The 22,691-nt window shown below is 30.8% G+C and overlaps 1 protein-coding gene across 2 annotated transcripts in view; it reads left to right on the forward strand.

Moving 5' to 3' along the window:
* LOC105214633 (disheveled-associated activator of morphogenesis 1) overlaps positions 1 to 22,691 on the forward strand; it is an 80,078-nt gene that overhangs the window by 27,059 nt on the left and 30,328 nt on the right. The window contains exon 1 of one of the 2 annotated variants that reach the window (XM_054232559.1): positions 254 to 475. The exons of the other annotated variant lie outside the window; for it this stretch is intronic. Within the exon in view, the coding sequence (XP_054088534.1) occupies positions 434 to 475 (42 nt within the window). The 5' untranslated portion in view covers positions 254 to 433. Of the gene's footprint in view, positions 1 to 253; positions 476 to 22,691 lie in introns of those variants that run through there. 2 annotated transcript variants of the gene reach the window in all.

A 22,691-nucleotide genomic window follows, 5' to 3' on the forward strand; every position in this document is an offset into this window, starting at 1 on the left:
CCCACACACACGTAGCCAACATTTTAGATAAAGTTATACACAAATTACACATCTACAGATACAATTAAGCTGCAGCTATATACTTGGTTAAGCAGAAGCTTCGATAAAAACAGCTGATAAAGCCGTTCTATGTGCTTGTGCACACACACATACCAACAATTAGATAAATATTTTTGTGTAAATATGTTTAAATATTTTTTACTAAGTACAGCTAACTGGAGCAGCTTACACAGACTTGTTGGTAGATTACCGCGAGATCGTTTCGACCGGCCTACGAAGGCAGTCTGTATTCTGTGCGCGTTTCTTTTACGGTTTAATTGAGTTTGAGTTAAATTTTTTAAATATTTTTGACGCGTAATTTTGTAGATAAAGATAATTGCTGTGTTAATTTTTGTGAAAATATGTGGTTGAAACTGCTGTGTTAGCGTGGAAAATGCGGAAACAGCACATAAAGCGTGAAGAGGAAGTGATTGAGGTATAATTATTGTAATTACAAATCAAAAATATTAAATCGATTATATAGAGTTTGTTGAAGTAGAAAATTCTGTGTAAAGACTACTGAAGCGCTTGAGTCTTCTGTAAGCTTTAAATTAAAGCTTGCATAAAATGCTTTGAACATCAGCCTGAGATTAAATTTAACAAATATATCTATTGATAGATACAAATTTATACATAAAAGTGTGATAATAAGTTTAAATAGCTTAAGTCAGCTTAAGCTCAAGGTGACATTTTGATTTATTATAACCAAATTATGAGAGATAAAACATTGTTTCTTTGACATAAACAATCATAGTATTGGAAAAACCGCATTAAGTTAAAATATAACTTAAATATTTACAAAAACTTCTACAAGGCATTATTATACCAACCTTAGCTTAAATCAACTTAAGCTACTTTTATAAATATTATTATTATTGTAAACGCTTATATTCAGTCTGAGTGTGTCACTGTCGATGAATTTACCTTTATAGAGAGCTTATTTCACTTCAGTCCACATATTATCTATCAGTTTGAGGTTAGGTGTTCGAGAAAGTCTGTCCATAATTAATTACATAAGGTTCGAACATCTTTTTGTCTTATTTTGGTTGAACATACCGCTAAAAACTCCGTGTGCCGTCAATTTCTCCTTGGATTGAGTCCACATCAGTAGACAAGTTACCCATAAACAACATTATACATAAATAGTTCATATTATAGGATCCAGGACTATATAAGATTCAATTATAATCTTGCAGAAAACATTATTATACTTAACTTTTAATCTAGACTATTTTCAGTGTTTCGAGCGCTAGTATGGGAGTAAATTTCTTGACTAAATATTCTTCATGGAACTAGTTATACTTTTCTAAAGACTTATCCATCAGCATATTCTCTTAAGAGTGGGGTATGAACTTCATCTCTCTCAGTCGACTACGAGCGAGTTCTACATATGTAACTTTTTAAATATAATTTCTACTTTCAGCAGATCTATCAGATCTTTCTATCTAGTTATGACTTATTTTAGGATTTGGAACACGTTCTTATTAATAACGGTTTATATTGTTGGAATCCTTAAAATTATTCTACAATTTTGCAAAAGCTTTTCCCGGAAATGATAAAGTTTCGCTCCATTAATGTAACTGAGATGCTATCGGATTTATATACATACGTTCAAAGACAGTCAACTTTCCAACGTTTCGTAAAACTACCTTGAGACTGTTTTATACCGTAATATTTATATAGAAACAACAACGAAGTTAAACTGTGGTAAGGTTGAAGAACTTTTCACAAATTTTACAAAGATGAGGAGACAGGAAACCGCTAAAACCTACGAAACAGCCCCAGCAGCTCACTCCACCAAGCAAACGTAGAAAAAATAAACTAAACAAACTAACTAATACAACAAACTAAACTAAACAGCAAGTTTAAATTGAATACAGCAAGTTTGTGAGGGAGTAATATCAGCTTCTCGTCTTCTAAATTTTTATCTTCAGCAGTTCTATGAATGCATGTGGCAATAATTTTACCTCTTAACTTTTATGACTGCTTTTTGGACGATGTCTGTCAACCCCATTATATATATAAGCCTTAATTCCATGATTTTAGCCCATAAATTAATCAAATCGGGTTCTAAAAGTGAGTCATTTGCAAACCTAACTGCAGTAAATTTGCATAACCTTTAATTTATAGCGAATATCAACGCAAAAACTTCGTAGCTTATCTAACGTTTAGATAAAATTATCACAAGTCGTCAAGGCTATTTGGCGGCCGAGACAACAAAAACAAAAACAAACAATATATAAAAAAAAATAAAAACAAAAAACGAAAAGGGGAAAAAATAAAGAATATTAGAGTAAAAATATTTGTGCAAAAATATAATAAACAAAATAAATAGCACTGGAGAAAGCAGATAAGCAAGCTTATCTAAAATGATTATTTTTCATTTAAACTAAATGATACCGTTACTTAGATAAGTAGAAACAAATCAACGGGAAAATTAGCTCTTTAGTCGATACTAATAGGCGAGTACTCTTTCATAATAATAATATGAATTTGACCCAGGAGCCTCGCTAGTAGATGCGATAAAATTCAAGTTTAAAACTCTCTTCTACTTTACAATAAACTTAAGAACCGTAGTTAAAGAAAGTCTCTCTTTTCAAACCAGAATTTATACAAGCCTTTGAGTAGCCATCAAATTTTGTTCACTTTTATATAAAATGTGCCTGATTTTTGTCTATATATTTCACCATAAATAAACAAAACTTTTCAAAATCAAGGTTACCACTTTCACCAACTGCATTTATGTATTTATATATGCTTAATAACAATTTGCAGTGCAACAAACCTCTACACACTTATGACACTCATTCGACCTTTATCACTCAGCCACGCCCCTTTACATATGTATATACATTCACGTAACGTAATTACGTTGATTGAAATTTTCCAGTACATAATTTTGCGCATATTTTCCGTTCCGTAGCCACAACAAATCACCTTAGCTAAATGGCAACGTTTAACCCTTCAATGGCCAAAATTATATGCAACTTACGCCTATAAAAGTGGTAAGCTACAAGGGTTGTTCCAAACGTACAGATTTCGAAAATAAAAGTGAATATTTTTTTTCTACTACTTTTACGATTTTTAGTATATATCTACTTGTGGTTATTGGACAAATGGTGGATCCCATGTATCATATGGAATTCTCCTCCGAAGGGCTGTTTAATAATCCTTTGTATGTTATATTAAAATATCTACAATCGGTGATTTGAATGGCTCTCACTAGAAAAAATCCCTTCATCGTTGTTTAAATGCATTTAAAATCTTCAAAGTTTTTTGAAGATTACAATAACCAGAAATGTATATCACTTACGAAACTTAAGCCAATCAATTTGAGACACAATATGTTTTCCCAACTATGGAAGATCTTCTAGTAGTTAAATATTCTGCCAATATCAACCTATATCCATATGTCCTGGAATACCATATGTTCACTAATCTTATTAATAGGGATCTGATTCCTGACTTTTAGATAATCAATGCATAAAACATGTTCTCCATTGAGTTTTATAATTTTTGAAATGATATGGAAGTCTAGCCGATTTGCTTAGTATATCTTTTCTATAAATAGATATATTCGAAATATCACATAGCAAGCAAGATATCGCCAAACATCTATCGAAAGCAGGAGATATGAAGCACTCAAGTTTACAGAGGAGCAACACTGCACCAATGGCGACATGGTAACATACTAAATCCTGTCATAGAACTCGAATTAGATTGGTCTTGTGACCAAGAAACTGAAACTGTTGAGGAGATAAATGCAACGTACTCTTTCCCTTTCAATGGACCAACGATACAATCATAGATGATACCAATGGTGAAATCTATATATTCATCGACGGATCGAAAGGTGAAACTGGTACAAAAACTCACATACAAAAAACAGCTTAAAACTAAACGACTACAATTCGGTATTTCAAGCGGAGATTGTCGGAATAGGGGAAGGCGCTAAGTGGGCTTGCACGTTAGCATACAGGTCTATCAACTTATTTGTGGATAGCCTAGCAACAATTAAGGTGGATGAAACTTCTTATTTTGAGCAAAAAGAAAAATTGGGTAGCTGGGATGGAAAAAACTTAGAAACTTCGTCAAATCGACCGAGTTGTTTAGGTGACGCTTATCAGGGTACTCTTAGGGAGCACAATGTGCCTAATGATGGCCTAAGTGCGGACGCTTACGGTCAGGCTCTCTTTGCCTCTCTTTTCAACCAACCAACTAAGTTATTTTCTAAAAGTTTATTTCAAAATTTATCTCTGAATAATTTGTAGCTTTTAGATTTTCCAAAGCACACCCAGACATATTGATCACCCCTCGTAATCTTATGCTTTGCTACATTAAAGACACTCGCATGTCGGTGTGCATATGTAAAATAAATATTTCCTTCGTAAATTGCGCCAATGATACGCAGCAATGACCGACCGTACGACCAATAACAACAACAACAAATATGCAACAGCAACAACAACAACAACAAAATATTTATACCCATATCTACATCTGTTTGCGAGAAGCCGTGGAGAAAGAAATTGAACCCACCACCTTCAATTTGATGTTGCACCAAAATTATTGCTTCGCGGTTTGTTTTCGATTAAAATCACACACACACATACATACACATGCATATGAACTAAGCTGCGCTTAAGCTGCCGCTATTTGCTGTGATTTTCACTTTCGTTTTCAACTTTTATTGCTCGATTGCCGCGCTATGGATGATGCCGACACAGGCAACTAAGCGTGCTTGTAAGCCGGAGGGGCAGGTGGGCAGCCATCAGCTCTCCACTCAGCGGCTCGGAAGACTAGTGTGTTTGTATATACATATGCTCATTTGCCTGCAGCTGATGACTCGTTGGGCGGCCGGTCATTCGGTTGATCTCCTCCGGCTTGATTATTGTCGCTTCAATGACTCATTGTTGTTGTTGCTATTGCTATTGCTGTTTGCCGTTGATTTCGATTTCATTTGCAACGAAAGTGAAATTATTGAAATGTGTGTATAAAAGCAAATGAATTTAAATAAATTAACGTAAGTTAATCACCGTCGTATTTATGCGTGTCGCTGTCGCTCCGTGCCAATGACGCAGGCGCTCCGTCGCAGCTGGTCGCTTGGTTGGCATGCGCTTTCAATTCACTTGCTGAACTTTATTTGTATGCCGCTTGATTATTGAATATTTATGTGTTGTGATGTCTTTCTGTGTACGATTTGCGCGCCTATCGTTTACACAGCTTTCTTGCGGAGAAATATTAATGAGGGTCAAGTCACTTGAGAAAACGCTTTGGGCGATCACACGGTGCGATTGGCATGCGCATTTGAGTTGAGTGTGAATTAATTTCGTGTGATGTGCATGAGTTGTTGTTTTTTTATTAGTTAGTTTTACATGTGACATTTTTTATTGATTTCATATGTAATTTTTTTTGTTCAATTTCACAAATGACTTGTTTTATTTTACACGTGATTTCTTTCATCAATATATAATATATATAATATATACATATAGATATATATTTATTAATTTCACACATGACTATTTTATTTCGCTTTTATTACTTTTATATTCACCATTTAGTGTGTGTTTGTTGTTAATTATGGCGCTGTTAAAGTTTTCACTGACAAATCTCCGCACTCACATTTAGGCCCATAAAGATAACGAATATATAAAAAATAATATCTAATATTAAAACTATGCGCCCATTGTGTTGAGCTAAAAATAGTTAATGCCTTGGTGAAAACTATTAGCCAGCCGACAAATTTTGCATATTGAATTGAATAGAAATTTCGTTGAATTTTATTGTTTCACGGTGAAATTTTGTTGCTTTGAGCGCGCTATTGATAAGCGTGCACAAATTATAAAACTTGTTTTGGCAATGAAAAAATGTGAGCTAGAAATTTTGTTTTAATACATACTATATAAAGCGATACAATTTTAATGTGTAAAAAATTCAATAATAAATTTGAATAATTGAATAAAAAATCGCATGCTACTTTTCATCTTGACAATAAAATATATCGTAGAGAATTCCGAAGCGAATAGATATATACCACAATTTAATGCTTAAATCAGATTAAAATTATTTAATTGTATTTTTTTTTAATATTGGCAAGATCTGTATTCGTAATTTTTTATAATTCAAACTCGTTTTCCATTTTCTCGAATTATTGAATTAAAAATAACTGGAATCACTGAAAGCTGGATAGAAAGCCAAGAATTTACTAACAAACCAAGTAAATCTGATATACAAATGTATGTTAACATTAGTCTAACGAGAAAAGCTCATATCCACAATTAAATTCGAACTCACTAGCGAGAATGTTAGGTTTCGGGTCCGATTTCCACTGACTGCACTTGGCGGTTTCTTTTCCATAAACATGTTTATTCCCTTCTGAATCACAAGGCCTTCTAGATACCTCAGTCAAATAATTATATGTGCATGAACTTTTTGCAAAAAAAATTAAAGATTACAAAATTGCAAAATATTTCTGAGTATGCTGGTTTGTTATTATTATTAATGTATACGATATAAAAAACAAAAAATTAACAAATTTCAAAATATTTTTTAAACTATAAAACAGAATTGATGTTTAGGCTAATGGTAAATATTTATATGTGCATTTTACTATTTTTACCAGTAAAGCCTATACATTTGAGTTTAACTGAAAGAAATGTTTATTTTAATAGTAGAATTGTCCTTATATTTTAAAACTAAATTAAGCCGCTTAATCACAGAATTAACTACTGACTGTAGAATAGTTATGTAAATATTGGCAAATTCTTGCTTTCTGGCTAATTTAAGGTGACGTACTGTCTCAAACTGCTTTCCGTTGTGGAAAACAGGAGCAGAGAGGTTCTCCCAGAGATCCTCAATAGGATTTAGGTTCGAACTCAATGCTGCACATTGTAATACCGGAATTTTCCGGTCGTTAAAGATGTTCTTCGTGTGGATTGAAGCGTTATCCTTTCGATATGTCCAGTTATATGCCATAAATATTGCCAGCAAATTTTATTAACTCGCTGTCCAAAAGATCTACATTGATATTAGCATTCATTTGAGTGAATATAAAACATGTAGATAGCTTTCCACAGCAGCAAAATGCAGCCCATGAAATCAAGGTACCGCTTCCAAAACATAGCTTGTAGTAGGACCGCCGTTCCTGGTGCGAATCTCTACAATATTTCTTGCAATGACCTGGGCCGACCAAATTTAATTTTTTTTCGTCACTAAAGACTGTATTCTATCACTCATCGGCACAGAATTGGTATTTATTTGCAAACCTCAAATGTGCTTTATTGTGTCTTTCTTTAGCGTTGGTTTAGGTGCCTCAATCAAATTTTTAATAATTCATTAAGTTAATGCACCTACAATAATTTTGAAAACAAATTTTAGCAAAAAAGTTTTTGCTGCGACACTATCAGTAAGAAAGATCCGCTAAACTGATTTTGCACATATAAATATTTTCTATGCAATACCCAATTCACAAGCACCTTCTTAATGTAACTTTACAACGAACGAGAAAAGTATGAAACAATTTTCGTTGCATAGTAACGGTAACATATCAACCTTTTATTCCACATTTACCGAAATCCAAAAAATAACAGTGAATAATATAAACAAAAACCGAAATGCACATATAATTATTTGACTGGGGTAGGCCTTTATAGATAAAACGCTGACACTAATTTACACAGGCAGTTCCAGCTAATCGTCCAGGTTGATCGAAGGTATGCCAACTAAGATGTTTATACCGCAGTCCAGCGAAAGCTTGAATGTCAAAGAAAATGATTTAAAATGTTTTTCTTTAGATAACTATGACAATGGCATTTAATCACTAGCAGAATTTAGTACGTTGTTATAAGTTTGGTTATGAAAATATTGATGATCTTTATATGATGATCTTTAAACAACCGATAAAAAAGAAGTAAGAAGCAACCGTTTCCGTTCTTTATTAACTTCTTTTAACAGAGCTTTTTATGGATAATATAGTAATAATCTTTATCTCCACAGTTTGGATCTTCGATCATAATAAGGATTATATATTGGATCTTTCACTAAGTAATTTTGTTTGAGGACAACAGCTGGTCTTATTGAATTTATTCGCAGCCAACTTCACACTTAACTATATGACGGTTATATATGTGAACAGCTGATATAGTAAGGCCTTTTTCTAAACAAATTAAGAACATTTTTGGAATAGTTTTTGTTTGATGCTTTATCGGAGATTTGAAGATCGAAAACCACATTTTCGTGTCTGACAGTTCATCTGTCTATTTTAATACATGCTAGTACGAGTATCTATATATTACTTTATTGAAACTAACTATTGGAAATCAACCCAATTGTTTCTATCAAGTTATCATCTATGTACTACTGAGATTACTTTTTAAGGGGGTATGTAAAGAGATGGTCTATGCTGATAAACCAGCTAAGAAATTTCGTTGGAAAACTACTTTCGACGGATTATTATCTAGATTCGGTTGGCTTTGACAAAAGGGTTGCTCAAAGATGGATCTGCGGGAAGGTCTTAAACCAGAAGGAGAAGATACAAGTTCATGAAATCATATTATTCTATTGACCCTTTTCGAAATGTGCGTGACTATAAAAACAAAAACCCGAAGTTTGAATTTATTTATTTGAGAAACCGACATTTTTTTCTTAATTAAGTAGAAAATATATACAGACAGTTTCAGTTGTGTCTAGTACTGAAACTAAAAATACTTTTAAATTCCATAAAATGAATTCATTTCTACAAAAAATATACAAAATTACGAAGTAAATAAATAAATTTCCATCAAAAAATATCGTTAGACACACTTATATACAATTTTAACCACGCGCATGCGCCATATTTCAGCATAAGTGCGACCATTATGTGTCAACGCTATCAGCGCTACCACTTTTGTGCAGCCATTTGACTTTAGCCTTCAATAAAAGCAACTATAAATTACCGCAATAATTACGAAAATTAAGCAGGCACCGTTTGTGCGCACTTTGCAGGTGATTTTTATTATTTTTATTTCTCCGCTTAAACATGAATGCTTCGAGTGACCATTCACCAATTTGGCGGCGAGTCTGTCTCGACGGATCTTAGCGCAGTGTCAAATGGATAATTGAAGTCGACAGCCGCGCAAGCGCAGACAGCTGTGAGATAAGCATGAGCAAAAAGCAACGGTAACAATGGAAAAATATGCTTTTATGCAAACAACAACAACAACAAAAGCAAAAAAAAAACTGTAGCACTGAAAGGTCGCATTAAAATTGTATGCGCGCCACTTAAAGGCGAAAAAACGAAATTGATAATAAAAATTAAGTAAAATTGTATTTATAAATTGTGCACTTGCTGCTTCAAGCTGTGGTAGTTTGTGTGCAGCCGCAGGGATGCATTTGAGGACCTTCACCAGCGGCGCTGAAGTATGCTCGTGAAATTCGAAAGCGTCAGCGTCAGCGAAAGCAAACACAATTTATGCGCCGCAAGGCAACAGCAGCCAACAGCTTACAATAACAGTGTTAATGGGCACCTGCATGCCGAGCGGTAGTCCATTTAAAGCTTAGCAACAACAAAAACAATGCCAATATATTGGTGGAGTTATTTTTGTTTACAACTGTTGTGTGCAAATTATTGGTGTTTGTTGTGGCTTTTATTGCGGTTAGAGTTTGCGATTTTACAGTTTGACTTTGGGTTTACTTTTTCTTACATTTTTAAATTTTTTTTCTAATATTTTTAATTCATGGAAATTTATATTATTCATGTTTTATATTTTTTCAATTTTTATTTTATTTTTTATTTTATTAAAAAGATTTTTTTTAATTTTAGATTTTTTCTTAAATTTTTTTATTATTTAATTTTTAGATAAAATTTCAAAATTTCATAAAATTTTATAAATACATTTCATAAAATGTTTTTTTTTATTAAATTATTATTTTTTAATTGAAACTATTTTTTTAATTTATTCATTTGTATAATTTTTGTATTATAGTATAATTATAATTAAAAAATATATTAATTTATTATATTTTTGTATTTTTTTATATTTTCTTGTCTCTTATTTTAATTTAAATTTTTTATACACATTTTTCACTACATATTCAGTTTTATATATTATGGTACTTAAAATAAAAATAAATTAAAAATAAAAATTGTTTTCTTATGAATGAAAATAATAATTTATTATTTATTTATTTGTTAAATTATTTCTTTTTAATACTTTATATTTTTAATTTTTTTTTGCTATTAAAAATTTTTTTTAAGTAAAAACAAAACAATTATGTATAAAACATCTTTTTATGAGAAAAATTTTTTATATTTTTATATAATATTACAGAATAATTCTTTTTTTTTAATTTTTTAATTTATTTTAATTTAATTCAATTTTGTGTTATCCTTTATTGATTTAAAATTTTTAATATTTCCTTTATACTTAATAAAATAAAATTTTAACTTTTTATTTGTTTGAATTTTTAAATCACATTTTATTTATCTCACAAATGCGTTGCTTTTAAATTTGCTTGTTGATTTTGCAGTTGTTGCCGTTTTTTTTGCGCATTGGCCCATTTCACCTCTTGGCATTTCAGCTTGTGCTGCCTTTCGACTTGCTTGACTCAAGTGTTTTTGTAGCGGTTAGGTATTTTTGCGCCTTTCCTTACGTGCGCTCAACGCTGATAATCAACGTTGAAAGCGAAATTGAAGGTTTCGGCGTTGCTCTTGTTGATTTTGGTTTTTACTTTCATACATATGTATATTTAAACTTCACTTTTATTTGCTTATTTTTATTTTGTTTTTTTAGCTGAGATAATTATGAAGTATTTTTATATTTATTTTATTATGATTTTTTATTTCACATTTCCTCTTCACTTTCGTTTTTAGCTGAAGCGTTGGCTGTTTTGTGCTTGTGCCTTGACATTGAGTGCCTTGTTGATTTTTGATTTTTGATTTGTTTTCAAGCAAATTTTTCATACAGGTTATTGAAACCAGAAAGCCTGTATAACACAAGTATTTCGAATTTCGAAGTAAAGGTAATGTTTCCAAAATCCACAAAACTTGAATCAACTTGCGCAGAGTTCACCGTCAAATATTTATTTAAAACGACTTAAAACTTTCCGAAACTATTTAAAATTAGTTTAACTTGTGAGAATTTCGAAGTAACGGCACATTTAAGCTACATATTTATTGCAAAAATTTAGTTGAAACCGGTTAGACATTAAATAGAGTTGAGCAAAGTATAATATTTATTAAAAAATATTTAGAGAACAAACTATGGTGTTCTATTCAGCGCATTGCTTTTAGAATGTTGAACTTTATGTTTGAAATTTTTGCCAGAATAAAATAAATTAAATTAAATAAATTACTTCAAGAATTGTCACAAAACCCCACAGCTGTGTTTGTATGCGCAAATATTTCTAGCAAATATTATTTTAAATATTTGCGAAACTCACTTTTGTTAGTATTTCATCGTAATACTTATTTAAAGTGCCTTTAAGCCATTTGGCTGAGCTTAATGTATTTGGTGTTTGTTTTTGAAAAGAAAAAATATGTTTTATTTATTATAATGTTGCACATATGTGAACAAATCAAATATATTTATAAAAAAATAATATAATATATTATATTATATATAATTGTATACATATTTAATTCCTCAAAAAAAGGAAACACCGATAGGAGGCGCTGTTGTTGAAATATTTGAAAATGCCTAATTGTACTCGAATTTGACTGGGTCTTCAAGACCCGTTTACACAGTCAGCTGTTAAATTATAGGATATTTACAGACATAAAAAATCAGAAGTTATCTATGATGATACATATCGGTAGATAGAGGAAACGATTTTTAAAAGACTTGGTGTTACAAAAGAGTGTTTCAATTGCATGCAGTATGTAACAAGCTCTTCATTCGCGATATGCAGTTTATGAACATCCAAGACATGTTTTAAAAATTTATGGAGCTTTTGATTGCCAAACGAGGCATAAAACTGTCATCCGAAAATATGATGAACGTAGATAGACCTATACACTGTCTATATGATGATCTAGACAGAAACTTGGTACAAAAGTTCAAAGCGCGCTGGAAGAATATGCTGGGATGCAAAACCGCAAAAGTTATGTGCAAGGCGGTAGATACGAAGTACACGAAATTTCTATTGGTGCTCGATAGAAGCAAATGTAGGAAAATGGTTGGCATAATCACTGGTCACTGCCTTGTGGCGGCGCACGCCTACAAGATGGGGCTGATAGATCGTGAAGACTGCAGGAAATGTCAAGAGCAAGGCACCAGAGAGACAATGGAGCACCTCTTCTGTGAATGTCCTGCATTATCAAGAAAACGGCTTCAGCATTTGGGGGCTGCACACTACGTTAATCTGGAAGAGATTTCGTTGGTAAAGCCACAAAGCGTTTTGAAATTCGCAACATACGCTGGCATCCTAAAGGATGACTACTCCTCATTAACCAAGTGACGGCACTCCATCTGGTTTCACAAAGGACCAAAACTGGTCTATGTGTGGCGTTGTAGCCTACCAGAGTAACCTAACCTATCCTTTGATTGCCCGTTTGTGCTTGATATAGGATACTACATATGGTGCCGAATATCGTTACAGTATCTTAGAATTGTCCTCTTTATATTTTGGGACTCGACTGATATCAGTACTGGATGACTGATTAAAAGTAACAAAAATAATCATTGCATTAAAAAGTTATTAAACAAATGCAAACGTCTTATTTTGTCGAAAAATTATGTTTATTAAAATAATAAAAAAAGGTATTGATTCAGCACCCATGCTGTGGCGGTATATAACTGAACTTTGGTTCTCAACTGTGCAAATAAAGTTGTACACGATACCTCTAAATACTTTTTGAAAATATGTTTTATATATAAATGTTATGTTTTTGTATATAAAAGTGGTCTAATATGAAAACAAATTTATATACTTCTTGAAAAAATTAATACAAATAGATAAATAAATAAAATGTGGACATTATTGTATTATTATTATATATAATTAATATATGTTTTTTTAAATAAAAATTTGCTTAGGTGAGAAATATGAGTTCGGGTATAAAAAACTTATAAAGGGAATGTTTAATGAATCTTTAATATGTCCATAAACACCATTGATTAATTTTTTTAATATAAATCACATGGTTTCTTTGACAGCAAAATCTTTAAAATTATTGCTAACATTTTGAGGAAAAAAAAATTTTCTTAAAAAAAAATTAAGCTACGGCAACACCAATGAAAACTCTGTTAATTGAAAAATCTAACTGTAAGAAAGCACTTCAAAAATCCCGTAAAACATTTAATTTCTAATAACTTTATTTGAATGATACTTTTCATATCTGGTAACACCATTCACTGGTAACAACTTAAATAATATTGGTGTAATTAAACAAATATTAAAATATCAATAACATGGTGTATTAAGCAACTTGAAAACAGTTCGATTTATATAAAACTTTAAATGTTAAAGATATGGCAGTTATATAAAAAATGGACTAATACTAAGCATATTAAAGTTAAAAAAAATGGATGAAGGAAAAAACATAATAGTTTATTAGGAACATTTTTAGATTTTCTAAAAAAGGCATTGTTTATTTGAAAAAAAAAAATAGTATGACAACACTACATAAAAAATGTTTGTTTATTGTAAAATAAAATTTAAAAAATCTGGCAGTCGTTTTGAAGAACAAGCACTGTGAAAATAAAAGTGCTGACATTGTACACATTATTTTGAAGACTTTAGAACAACACTCAACTTAAAACATGTTAGAAATCTTTATGGTATGGCCAAGCTATCGAAACGATTTTATTCATAAAGGAAAATATTAGTTTATTTGAAAAAAATGTGGCAACATATTTTGAAAAAAAAATATAAATAAAATATCAATTTTTGGTTTATTTGAAAAACAAAAAATTAAACTGTAAGAATTTGGTAACTTTTTGTAAGACTTAAATAGTCTTTTTAATTTTTTATTATAGTCTTTTTTCATTTCAAGTTTTTATTTATTTTTTTTATATATTTTTTTTTATATATTTTTTCTAAAAATATACATTTTGTACCACACATACAGTCCCACATATGTTGTAGTCTCTCGCCCAACAAGTGCAGTTATTTGATATTTATCAGCTGATACATAAGTCAGTTAAGCTGCAAAGGTATTGCGGTTCAAAATATATTTTCAGCAGACATGCATATTATGAATTTGAATGTGTGTATATATATTTCGTTTATTTTTCGCACTTCTGTCTTTGATTTTTTCACTTCCCATTGTATTTTTAATCCCAGCAGCTGAGGGTAAATCCAAACCACAACTTACCTTAGTTTACAAATTTTCTGAGACGCCTAAAACCGCAAAGCAAATGCATTTATATGCTTATAGGTACACATGATACTACATTTTCATGCCCTCCTTCATATGCGCATAAAATCTGATCGCTTCCAACCTCATAGTATACACACCTACATATGTACATACGACCCTATGTGCAATGCGGAACAAATGCCGTATGCACTTGAGTACCGTTATACATGTGCATAGATAGCTCCACATTTTTGTCGCGAATCCAGTCAAAAGCCAGTCATCAATAACGGTGAATAGTCGCACACGCGGTAAAGCAGCTCTGAAAGCACTGAAAGTAGTCTGTACTAGAAGCGCGCGCATTCGCATTGTTTGCAAATTCGTTTTAATAAAGTGACGGCAATAAAGCATAGCGGTGCGCTAGAAACTACATAGAGTTTATTTATATCTGCCACAAGTGTGTTTCCTAGCGTTACGAATTGGTGCAGCATGAATAATTGAAATTAGTCGGCAACTAAGCGGGTTCATTGTGTGGCATATATGTATAAAAATCGCACAGCCATAAAATTGTTGTTGTTTTTGTTAATTGTAATGTTGCCACATTAGCGCAGTACTTTCGAGGCATCGATTTGTGCATTTTTGCCTTTGATTTGCACTTTATAAAACCTTTAACCTCTGGCGTTTATAATCAGCACTGTGACACCGTGGCGTATGAGTAACATCGTGTTTAATACAAATATTGCTTTCAAACATTTTGCACATACATATATATAAATATTTAAATACAAAAAACACACGCGCAAAAGTATAAACTATAATTACAAAAAAAATTAAGGTGCAAAAAGTCGCGTATTTTGTTGTGGTTTTGTTTTCTTGGCGTCGCAACCAGTTTTCGATTCTTTTCTAAGCAGTCACTATGGTAAGTCAACCACTGTCATTGTTGTTTTTGCTCTTTAAAAGCATTTATTATGCAATTAAATAAGCGTTTTGCATAAATATAGTATGTCGTGTATTTTAAATGAGACAAGTTATATGGCGCTTGTTATTTTCTATTGATTTGTAGACACTTATTGCATACAGAAACTATTTAAAACAATCCAAACATTAGTATCGAGCGCTAAAACGAAGAGTAATTGCAAACTGGTATATTAAATTTATGATAACAAGCAAGTGATAAATATGTTATGAAATGTCTTTCATAAGCAAGAATGTAAAAAAGTTGCTCGCTTTGTTGCTGATCTTGTGTAACAGAACTAGTTGCATAACCTTTTTAAGTAGTCGTGGGCATTTAGAAAGTTAAGTACTATTGATTTTCGTCTGATTTAGCTTGAATATAATAATCCCGCATTGAGATAATTTTTTTTTTGTGAATATTTTATACATGTGAATGTTTAGACAGCCAAAATCTAGAGTTATTCTGTACTTTTGCATTCAATGTAATATTCCCGAAAATTTTAGCGTTTATCGGGATTGATTTTTTCCGAATACTTTACATTTATGAGCAAATTAGTTTTGAAGTCTCGAACGAAAATATTTATTTTATGAACAACACGTTCGTTTCGGAATTCCGATAATAACTTCGGGATTTTAAATGTTCAACAATTTAAACTTTCCAGATATTTTAAGTATTTTTTTTTTTGTTTTTTATACGACTGTCTTACAAAAAGGGTAAATTTACATATTATAAGGAAATTTTTACAGACCTACATTTGTTACATTGTTCTAACTAAGCAATTTGACTTAAATACGACCTTGTCATTTAGAGATACAGAATTCTTAAAAAACTTCGGAACGAAAATGTAGTAATATCCCCATTGTTGTGTGCTTTTTTGTAAATATCCCCTCTTTTGCAATATATATCCCAAATCATTATGCTGTTTTTCAGGGCTGTAGTTTGGACTGTCAATTATTAATTTTTTATACCACTTCAGTGCATGTAAATTTTATCATTCTTCTACAAACTGTTTCTTGAGTAAATTTGAAATATCTTTCTAAGAAGATTCTTTCAGCATAATGACCTAGGTTGTTCTGTGCCAGATTCAAATCTATAGTTTTCATGGGCCTTCAATTTGACAGGAAACAGTTTATTTAAAAGATAAATTCTCTTCAATGATTGAATACTAGCCAGTCTCTTGTAAATCACTTCCAACCCTTTTATATATTTTAGAATCCAGTCTTATCCATATTATCTTATTAATTTACCATGTTGCTTGAAAATATCATAATACTCCGTTTATATTATGAAATGAAAAAAAAACAATATTTTTATGGTTTAAAATATACCGTTTTGAAATTGACTATGTTCCCACATTTAAACTGTTTTACTTGGGAACTATCTCGTTCAGATCATAATCCGAGCGACGAAATTGTGTATTTGGGCACTAAGGATAAGACTGTATACTATATATCGTTTTTTAAAAAGACACTCGTCATTAAATGTTTTTTAAGTTTATAAATCTTCTTTGCTGTTCTTATTATTGTAAAAAAATATTTCAGGGTCTTTGAAAATATTTCAGGGTTTTTAGTTTCATAGTTTTAGGTACATTTCCAAACTAATATAATAAACTAATAGGTTATATTGAAATTTAAAAACTGTTTTCGAAATAATTAATTTGCGGGATTTTTAAAAATGTTCATTTGCTCATTTCGTTGTTTAAAAAATAAATGAAAACAACCTAAATCTAATTATGAGCCAAAAAGTATTTTCGAAATTTTTATAAATAGTTCGGGATTTTTTGGAAATAAAAAAGAATATTTTATAGCTTCTTATATTCAATAATAGTTTGAATTACTATTATTATTTCTTATATACTCATAAAAAATATATATTCTGCCAAATCTCAGTCTAACAAACCACCTGCGAATTTCAAATGGTGCTAGCATTTTCAAATAACATCAAGAACACATAAAAGAAACACCTTTTAAACACACCCCTCGTGCTGTGCAACATTTAACTGTGGGAATTGACAAAAACTTCCTGCATGACTCAATTGCCGCACTGAAAATTTATATTATATTAAAAACACGCATAATTGCGGCCATTGTTTGGCAGTGTTTTCGTGTGTAAATTTTCATGCAACTCCAACAACAAGCAACAGCAATAAACGTCAACGCCGAACCCAACGAAGCGGAAAATGATCGCTACACTTTATTTATGCGTTTGAAAAAAAATAAATAAACTTGCGCGCAAAAAGTGCTAAGCTTAAATGCAACCTTGAAAATATAAAATTCCCGACATGTTATTTAAACAGCGCAAATATACACAATTAATCATTATATTATTATTGTTTTTGGTAACTGCTAATTTCCTCAATTAAAGTTGAGAGGGGCGTGTTTGGCCCGACTTTTGATTGGCTCAGTTGACGCGACTAATACAAAATGAGATCAGCTGGCTGAAAAACTAATAAATTACAAATTTAATGAAGCATTATTAATATTTAAGCGAAGTAGTTTAAATTAATTATAGTGTAAACAAGCACGAAATATGTGCTTTTAATGCTGCCAAAAAGGTGTGACGGCAGGAGTGCTATGGATACAATTATTATTAGATATATTTCGAAGTAAATTTGTTATGATTTATTTTAATTAAGTTATTTATGTTTTATGCCTACGGCATATTCTTGAGACAAACAGACGTACATTATTGTGCAAAAATATAGAGCTATCACTAAGTTTTTAACTCAGTGTAAATATATTTGAATAATAATATAAAATTAGTGAATATATATTAGCATAGATATAGTTCAGAAAGAAGGCCAAGTTGTACAAAACATTTACAGTTGAATAGGAATTCGATCCAAAAGCAAATCATTTACTTTTAACCAAGTTCAATATGGTCAACTTATACAATTAAAAGGATAATTGCATATTCGTATATGGTGTTCAAATCGACTATGGTCAAGGCAATTAAATTTTAATTATTTAAGCTTAAACTATAAGTTTGAGAAAAATGTGTTTCTATGCAAATAATCTCAATTGACTGGAATTAAACTTTTTGCAGGAATAAAGGGAAATTTTTCTTATAGTAACGAATTTTATTTTCCTGTATTTTTTTATAAAACATAGCTCATTTACATAATTTAATGCAAATTGAGTAACTAGTTAATTAATCCTAAAAAATTAATAGATAAATCGCCTTATACATTTAGGTTAATTTGGTAATATATAAAATATGTTTACTTACATAGCGATTTAATTAATTTGAAACTAATTGTATATTTTTCTTTTTTCAGGTAAGCAAAGTGTTCAAAACCAAAGGAGTATGAGTCAATTAATGGTATGAAAGTTATTTCTTTAACTAAGAAGTTGATTGAATTAAGAAATCCAAGGTTACTTTCCTTAAGCCGTAGATACATCTCTATGCTAATCAGTTTGTAATAAATCTATACATTCTTATTTTAAATAGCAATTTGGTTATTTCACAATAAACTTTTGCATATTATTGGAATTATCAAAACGTTTTATAGAATTTTCAAAAAGTCCTCTAATGGAGTCAATTAATGATATGTCACTTAAGTTTAGAAACACTTTAATTTACTAAATTGATACCGTCACCTGAAACTTTTGCTGGTCTTTTTACAATTAGATTTATTTAAGCAAAAAAATATATTTTCTGCTCCTGTAATAAACATGTAATCGAAATAAATCTTAATTTTAAAGTGCAAAAATTATAAAACTATTTCAAAACTCACCTAATTTACTCAATTAACATTCTTAATCACTTTAATATATACATTTATCACTTTAATATATACATACAAATTGTCTTAATTAAGATTAATGCGAAATAATTATTGTCTTAAAACATTGTTTCTGTATATTTGATATACGCATGATTATTTAATTGACTCAATTCATCAATGAACCTTATAATACTAATTTAAGTAAAATAAAAGATATATTTCAAAACTGTTCATATAGAATTAAAAAATTGTATCTCTTAAATATATACATTGGAAAATAACAAATTTTGTGAATCTAATCTTCTTTAATTGGCTCAATTAGGTGATGTTTGACAATATAATGTTAATTAAAAGAATATGAAGACAGTTCTTTAACCAACAAATAATAATTAGTAATAAGAAAATTCACCACAGGAAGAAGTTTTGAGTTGATGTTTCTTACAAAAAACTCTGAGCTTCAAAAATTTGACGGCAGTCTTCTTCTCGATTACTTAATCTCTTTATAAATTATTCATAAAAAATACAATATTTTTAGCAATTTTCCAAATAAATATATTGTATTAATTTTTCAAACTCCACTCCACCATTAAACTCGCCCACTACTCTGCTGCAAAAAAGTCTAAAACTCCTAAACGTTCCAAACAAGCAATAAATTACAAAAACAATAGCAATAAAAATTTTATTTTTTTTCACAAAACCTTCCCAATAAAGCCATTTACTTGCCCGTGTTATGTTTGAAAGCCTTGCCTATATTTTTTTCACCACTCTGAACTCTAAATACCACTCATATCGCTGGCGCAGGCAAATCGCAAATGCAAAACTTGTAGTACAAACAAAACACGTTCACAAACAAAATGAAAGCAAAACGCTGGTGCAAAACGTTAAGCGAATTTGCAATCAATTTGAAATTATTATTCTTAAATAGTAAAAAGAATACAAAAGACCGGCTGACAGATAAAACAAATGACGTGCAAAAACAATGCCAGAGCGCAATGTTGAAGCGGGCAAAAAAATTTAATAAAATTGCAGCAATAAAAGGCGATAAAATGGCTTGTGTTTGTGCAGTGATTGCGAATTTGTGTTCGCTGAATTTCGACAAAATTACTAAATCAAGCTTTAAGTGCAAATGGCAGACAGTATTTGACATTTATAAGGACTTGGGGGTATTAAGCGGTAGATATATATAGTTATATATAAATTGGTGATATTATATGATATTATATCTCATATATTAGAAATATATTTCTATTGTTTAAACCGTTATTTATGACACGTGTCCATCACTAATATTTATACGTCTTCTTCTTAATTGCCACTTAATTTAAATTATTTTTTTTTTTTACCACAAATTAGCATAGAAATAGCTCGAAAACTGAATGTCATTCAATTTAGCAATATTACATAATAAATTCTTAATCTTAGATTAATTCTTTAATTAGACACATGTTCATAGCTACCATCGCTTATAGGGGATAAATCAATAAATTGCTTCTAATAATTATTAAAATTAATTTATTAATCACGCCAGTCATTAAATTGCTTGAAATGAAAACGGAAAAAATATTACCTAAAAATTAATTTATAATTAGCCATAAACAAGCTCTGAAAATTTATTCAAATTGACTTGCTGTTTGCTAATAAAATATAATCAATTAATTTTTAATTAACTAACGACTTTAATTCTATATTTGGAATAGGAAGTTATTAAATTTGTGATTATTATGTATGTTGATTACTTGACTTGGTTACCTATAAGAGTTAAGCAATATTATTTGAAACATTTACGGCTACTTCGCTAAATAGTTAAGGCAACCTTAAGTAGTCATTAAAAGAAATATGTGTGTATATGTTTAATGAAGAAAGAAAAATAATATGAACAATGATATCAAATATATATCACTCTCTGGATACATCTTGGTCATCCAATAATTGTATCCCCACAGAGCCCGTTATTGATGTTCTGATTAACTGCCAGTTTAGTCTAAAAATCTCAGTGGCATATAACGAGAACAAAAAATTAGTGTCTTTACTTTTTCCTAAATATTTCTCCAGCACTAAACTTTGATAGACTATGGATGTCAACAGATTTCTTCTTATTTTAGCCATGCCGCAATTAAGACTATCCGCTGCGCCAACACGAAGTCCCAATGCGTCAGATCATGTAAATGGGCAATTAATAGACTAGCGGAAGAAAACTCAAAATTATCTGGACGCCTGGTCATATAAGTATAGAAGGAAACGAAAAGGCAGATGAGTTGTCTCGCTCAGGGGCAGCTGGGAACGCAATTCCCTTAAACTGCCCCAGACCTTTCAGTTTTCTCAAGCGCAGCCTAAAGCAATGGGTGTTAGGGGAACATCTCAGGTCCTGGAACATATGCAACACGGGTCGTACTACGAAACTACTATAGGGTAGTGTTGACACTGGATAGACAGACCAAAACTTCTTACATTAAGTAAATGAGAACTAAGCTGTATCACAGTGGTCATCACGGAGAGACTTGGTATAGTAGAATCGGTAGAATGCAGGGCGTGCGCGGAAGATGACGGGACACTAGAGCATTATCTCTGTCGGTTAAGAAGACATACCTTCCATGGTTCCCATTACTCTAATCTGAGAGAAATTGGGCAGCAGGGATGGAAAAAACTCAGAAGCTTCGTTAAATTGACCGAGTTGTTCTGGTCATGCTCAGGTAATGGCCTAAGTGTGGCCGCTTGGAGTAAGGCTCTCTTCGCCTCCCTTTTCAACCAAGCAACTAACCAACCAAGTATTGCCCTACTTTTCCCAATCTTGAAGGCTTTGGAATATATTCCTGAAAATAAATACATTAAAATTGCATATGTTTTTTACAAACTTAGTTTAAAATATTTTATTTTATTATCAATATTAATAAATACTTCTAATTATTTAAAGGATTCTAGTTTAATCAAATTGTATACAATTCTAACACAAATAATTAAATATGTTCGACTATTTTTTTTGCAAAAAGGTGCATGATACTGATAATTAGTATTTCGCCTAATTGTAGGCAACATAACTTACATAAATGGTATGAATTACCTTTGTAAGCAAGGCACTTCACTGAAATAAGACTCAAATATCTATATCTTCATTATTTTGATTGATTTGTAATTGTTCCTTTTAGAACCAAGAAGCTCTCTTAATTTTATATTTTGTTTTGAACGTTACTTAATTCAACCTTTGTTAATTTTGAAATCAATGTTCATGTTGTTTAGTGCTTATAACTGTATGAAAATAATTTATATCGTAATTCGAAGTAGATTGTTGCGAAACTATGATCGAATCTAGACCCGATCTTTTTGTGTTCTCTGTAATAACCTCAGATTTTTCTTAACAGAGCGACTTTTAGTCAAGTGAACCAAATTGAAAACAATTCAAGACTCTCATATAAACAACTTTGTCTTATATGCTCCAAATTTTTCTTGCTGGTTGTACTTAGCGTCCTCATATATTTAAAGTTCTTTCGCAATATCTTTCACAATATTTCCTCTAAAAATATTACAAAACTTTCAAGTACAACAATTTATTTTTTGGAGTAACTTGTAATGTCACTTGTAAGCACATCGCCCACTTAGTTAACTAGTTTATTTCATTTATTTATTTACAAGTATTTACTAGCATTTTTCGCGACCTCTAAACAATTTTGCGTGTGTTTTCTTAACACACTTTT

Source organism: Zeugodacus cucurbitae, chromosome 5 (assembly GCF_028554725.1).
Source record: "Zeugodacus cucurbitae isolate PBARC_wt_2022May chromosome 5, idZeuCucr1.2, whole genome shotgun sequence".
NCBI lineage: Eukaryota > Metazoa > Arthropoda > Insecta > Diptera > Tephritidae > Zeugodacus > Zeugodacus cucurbitae.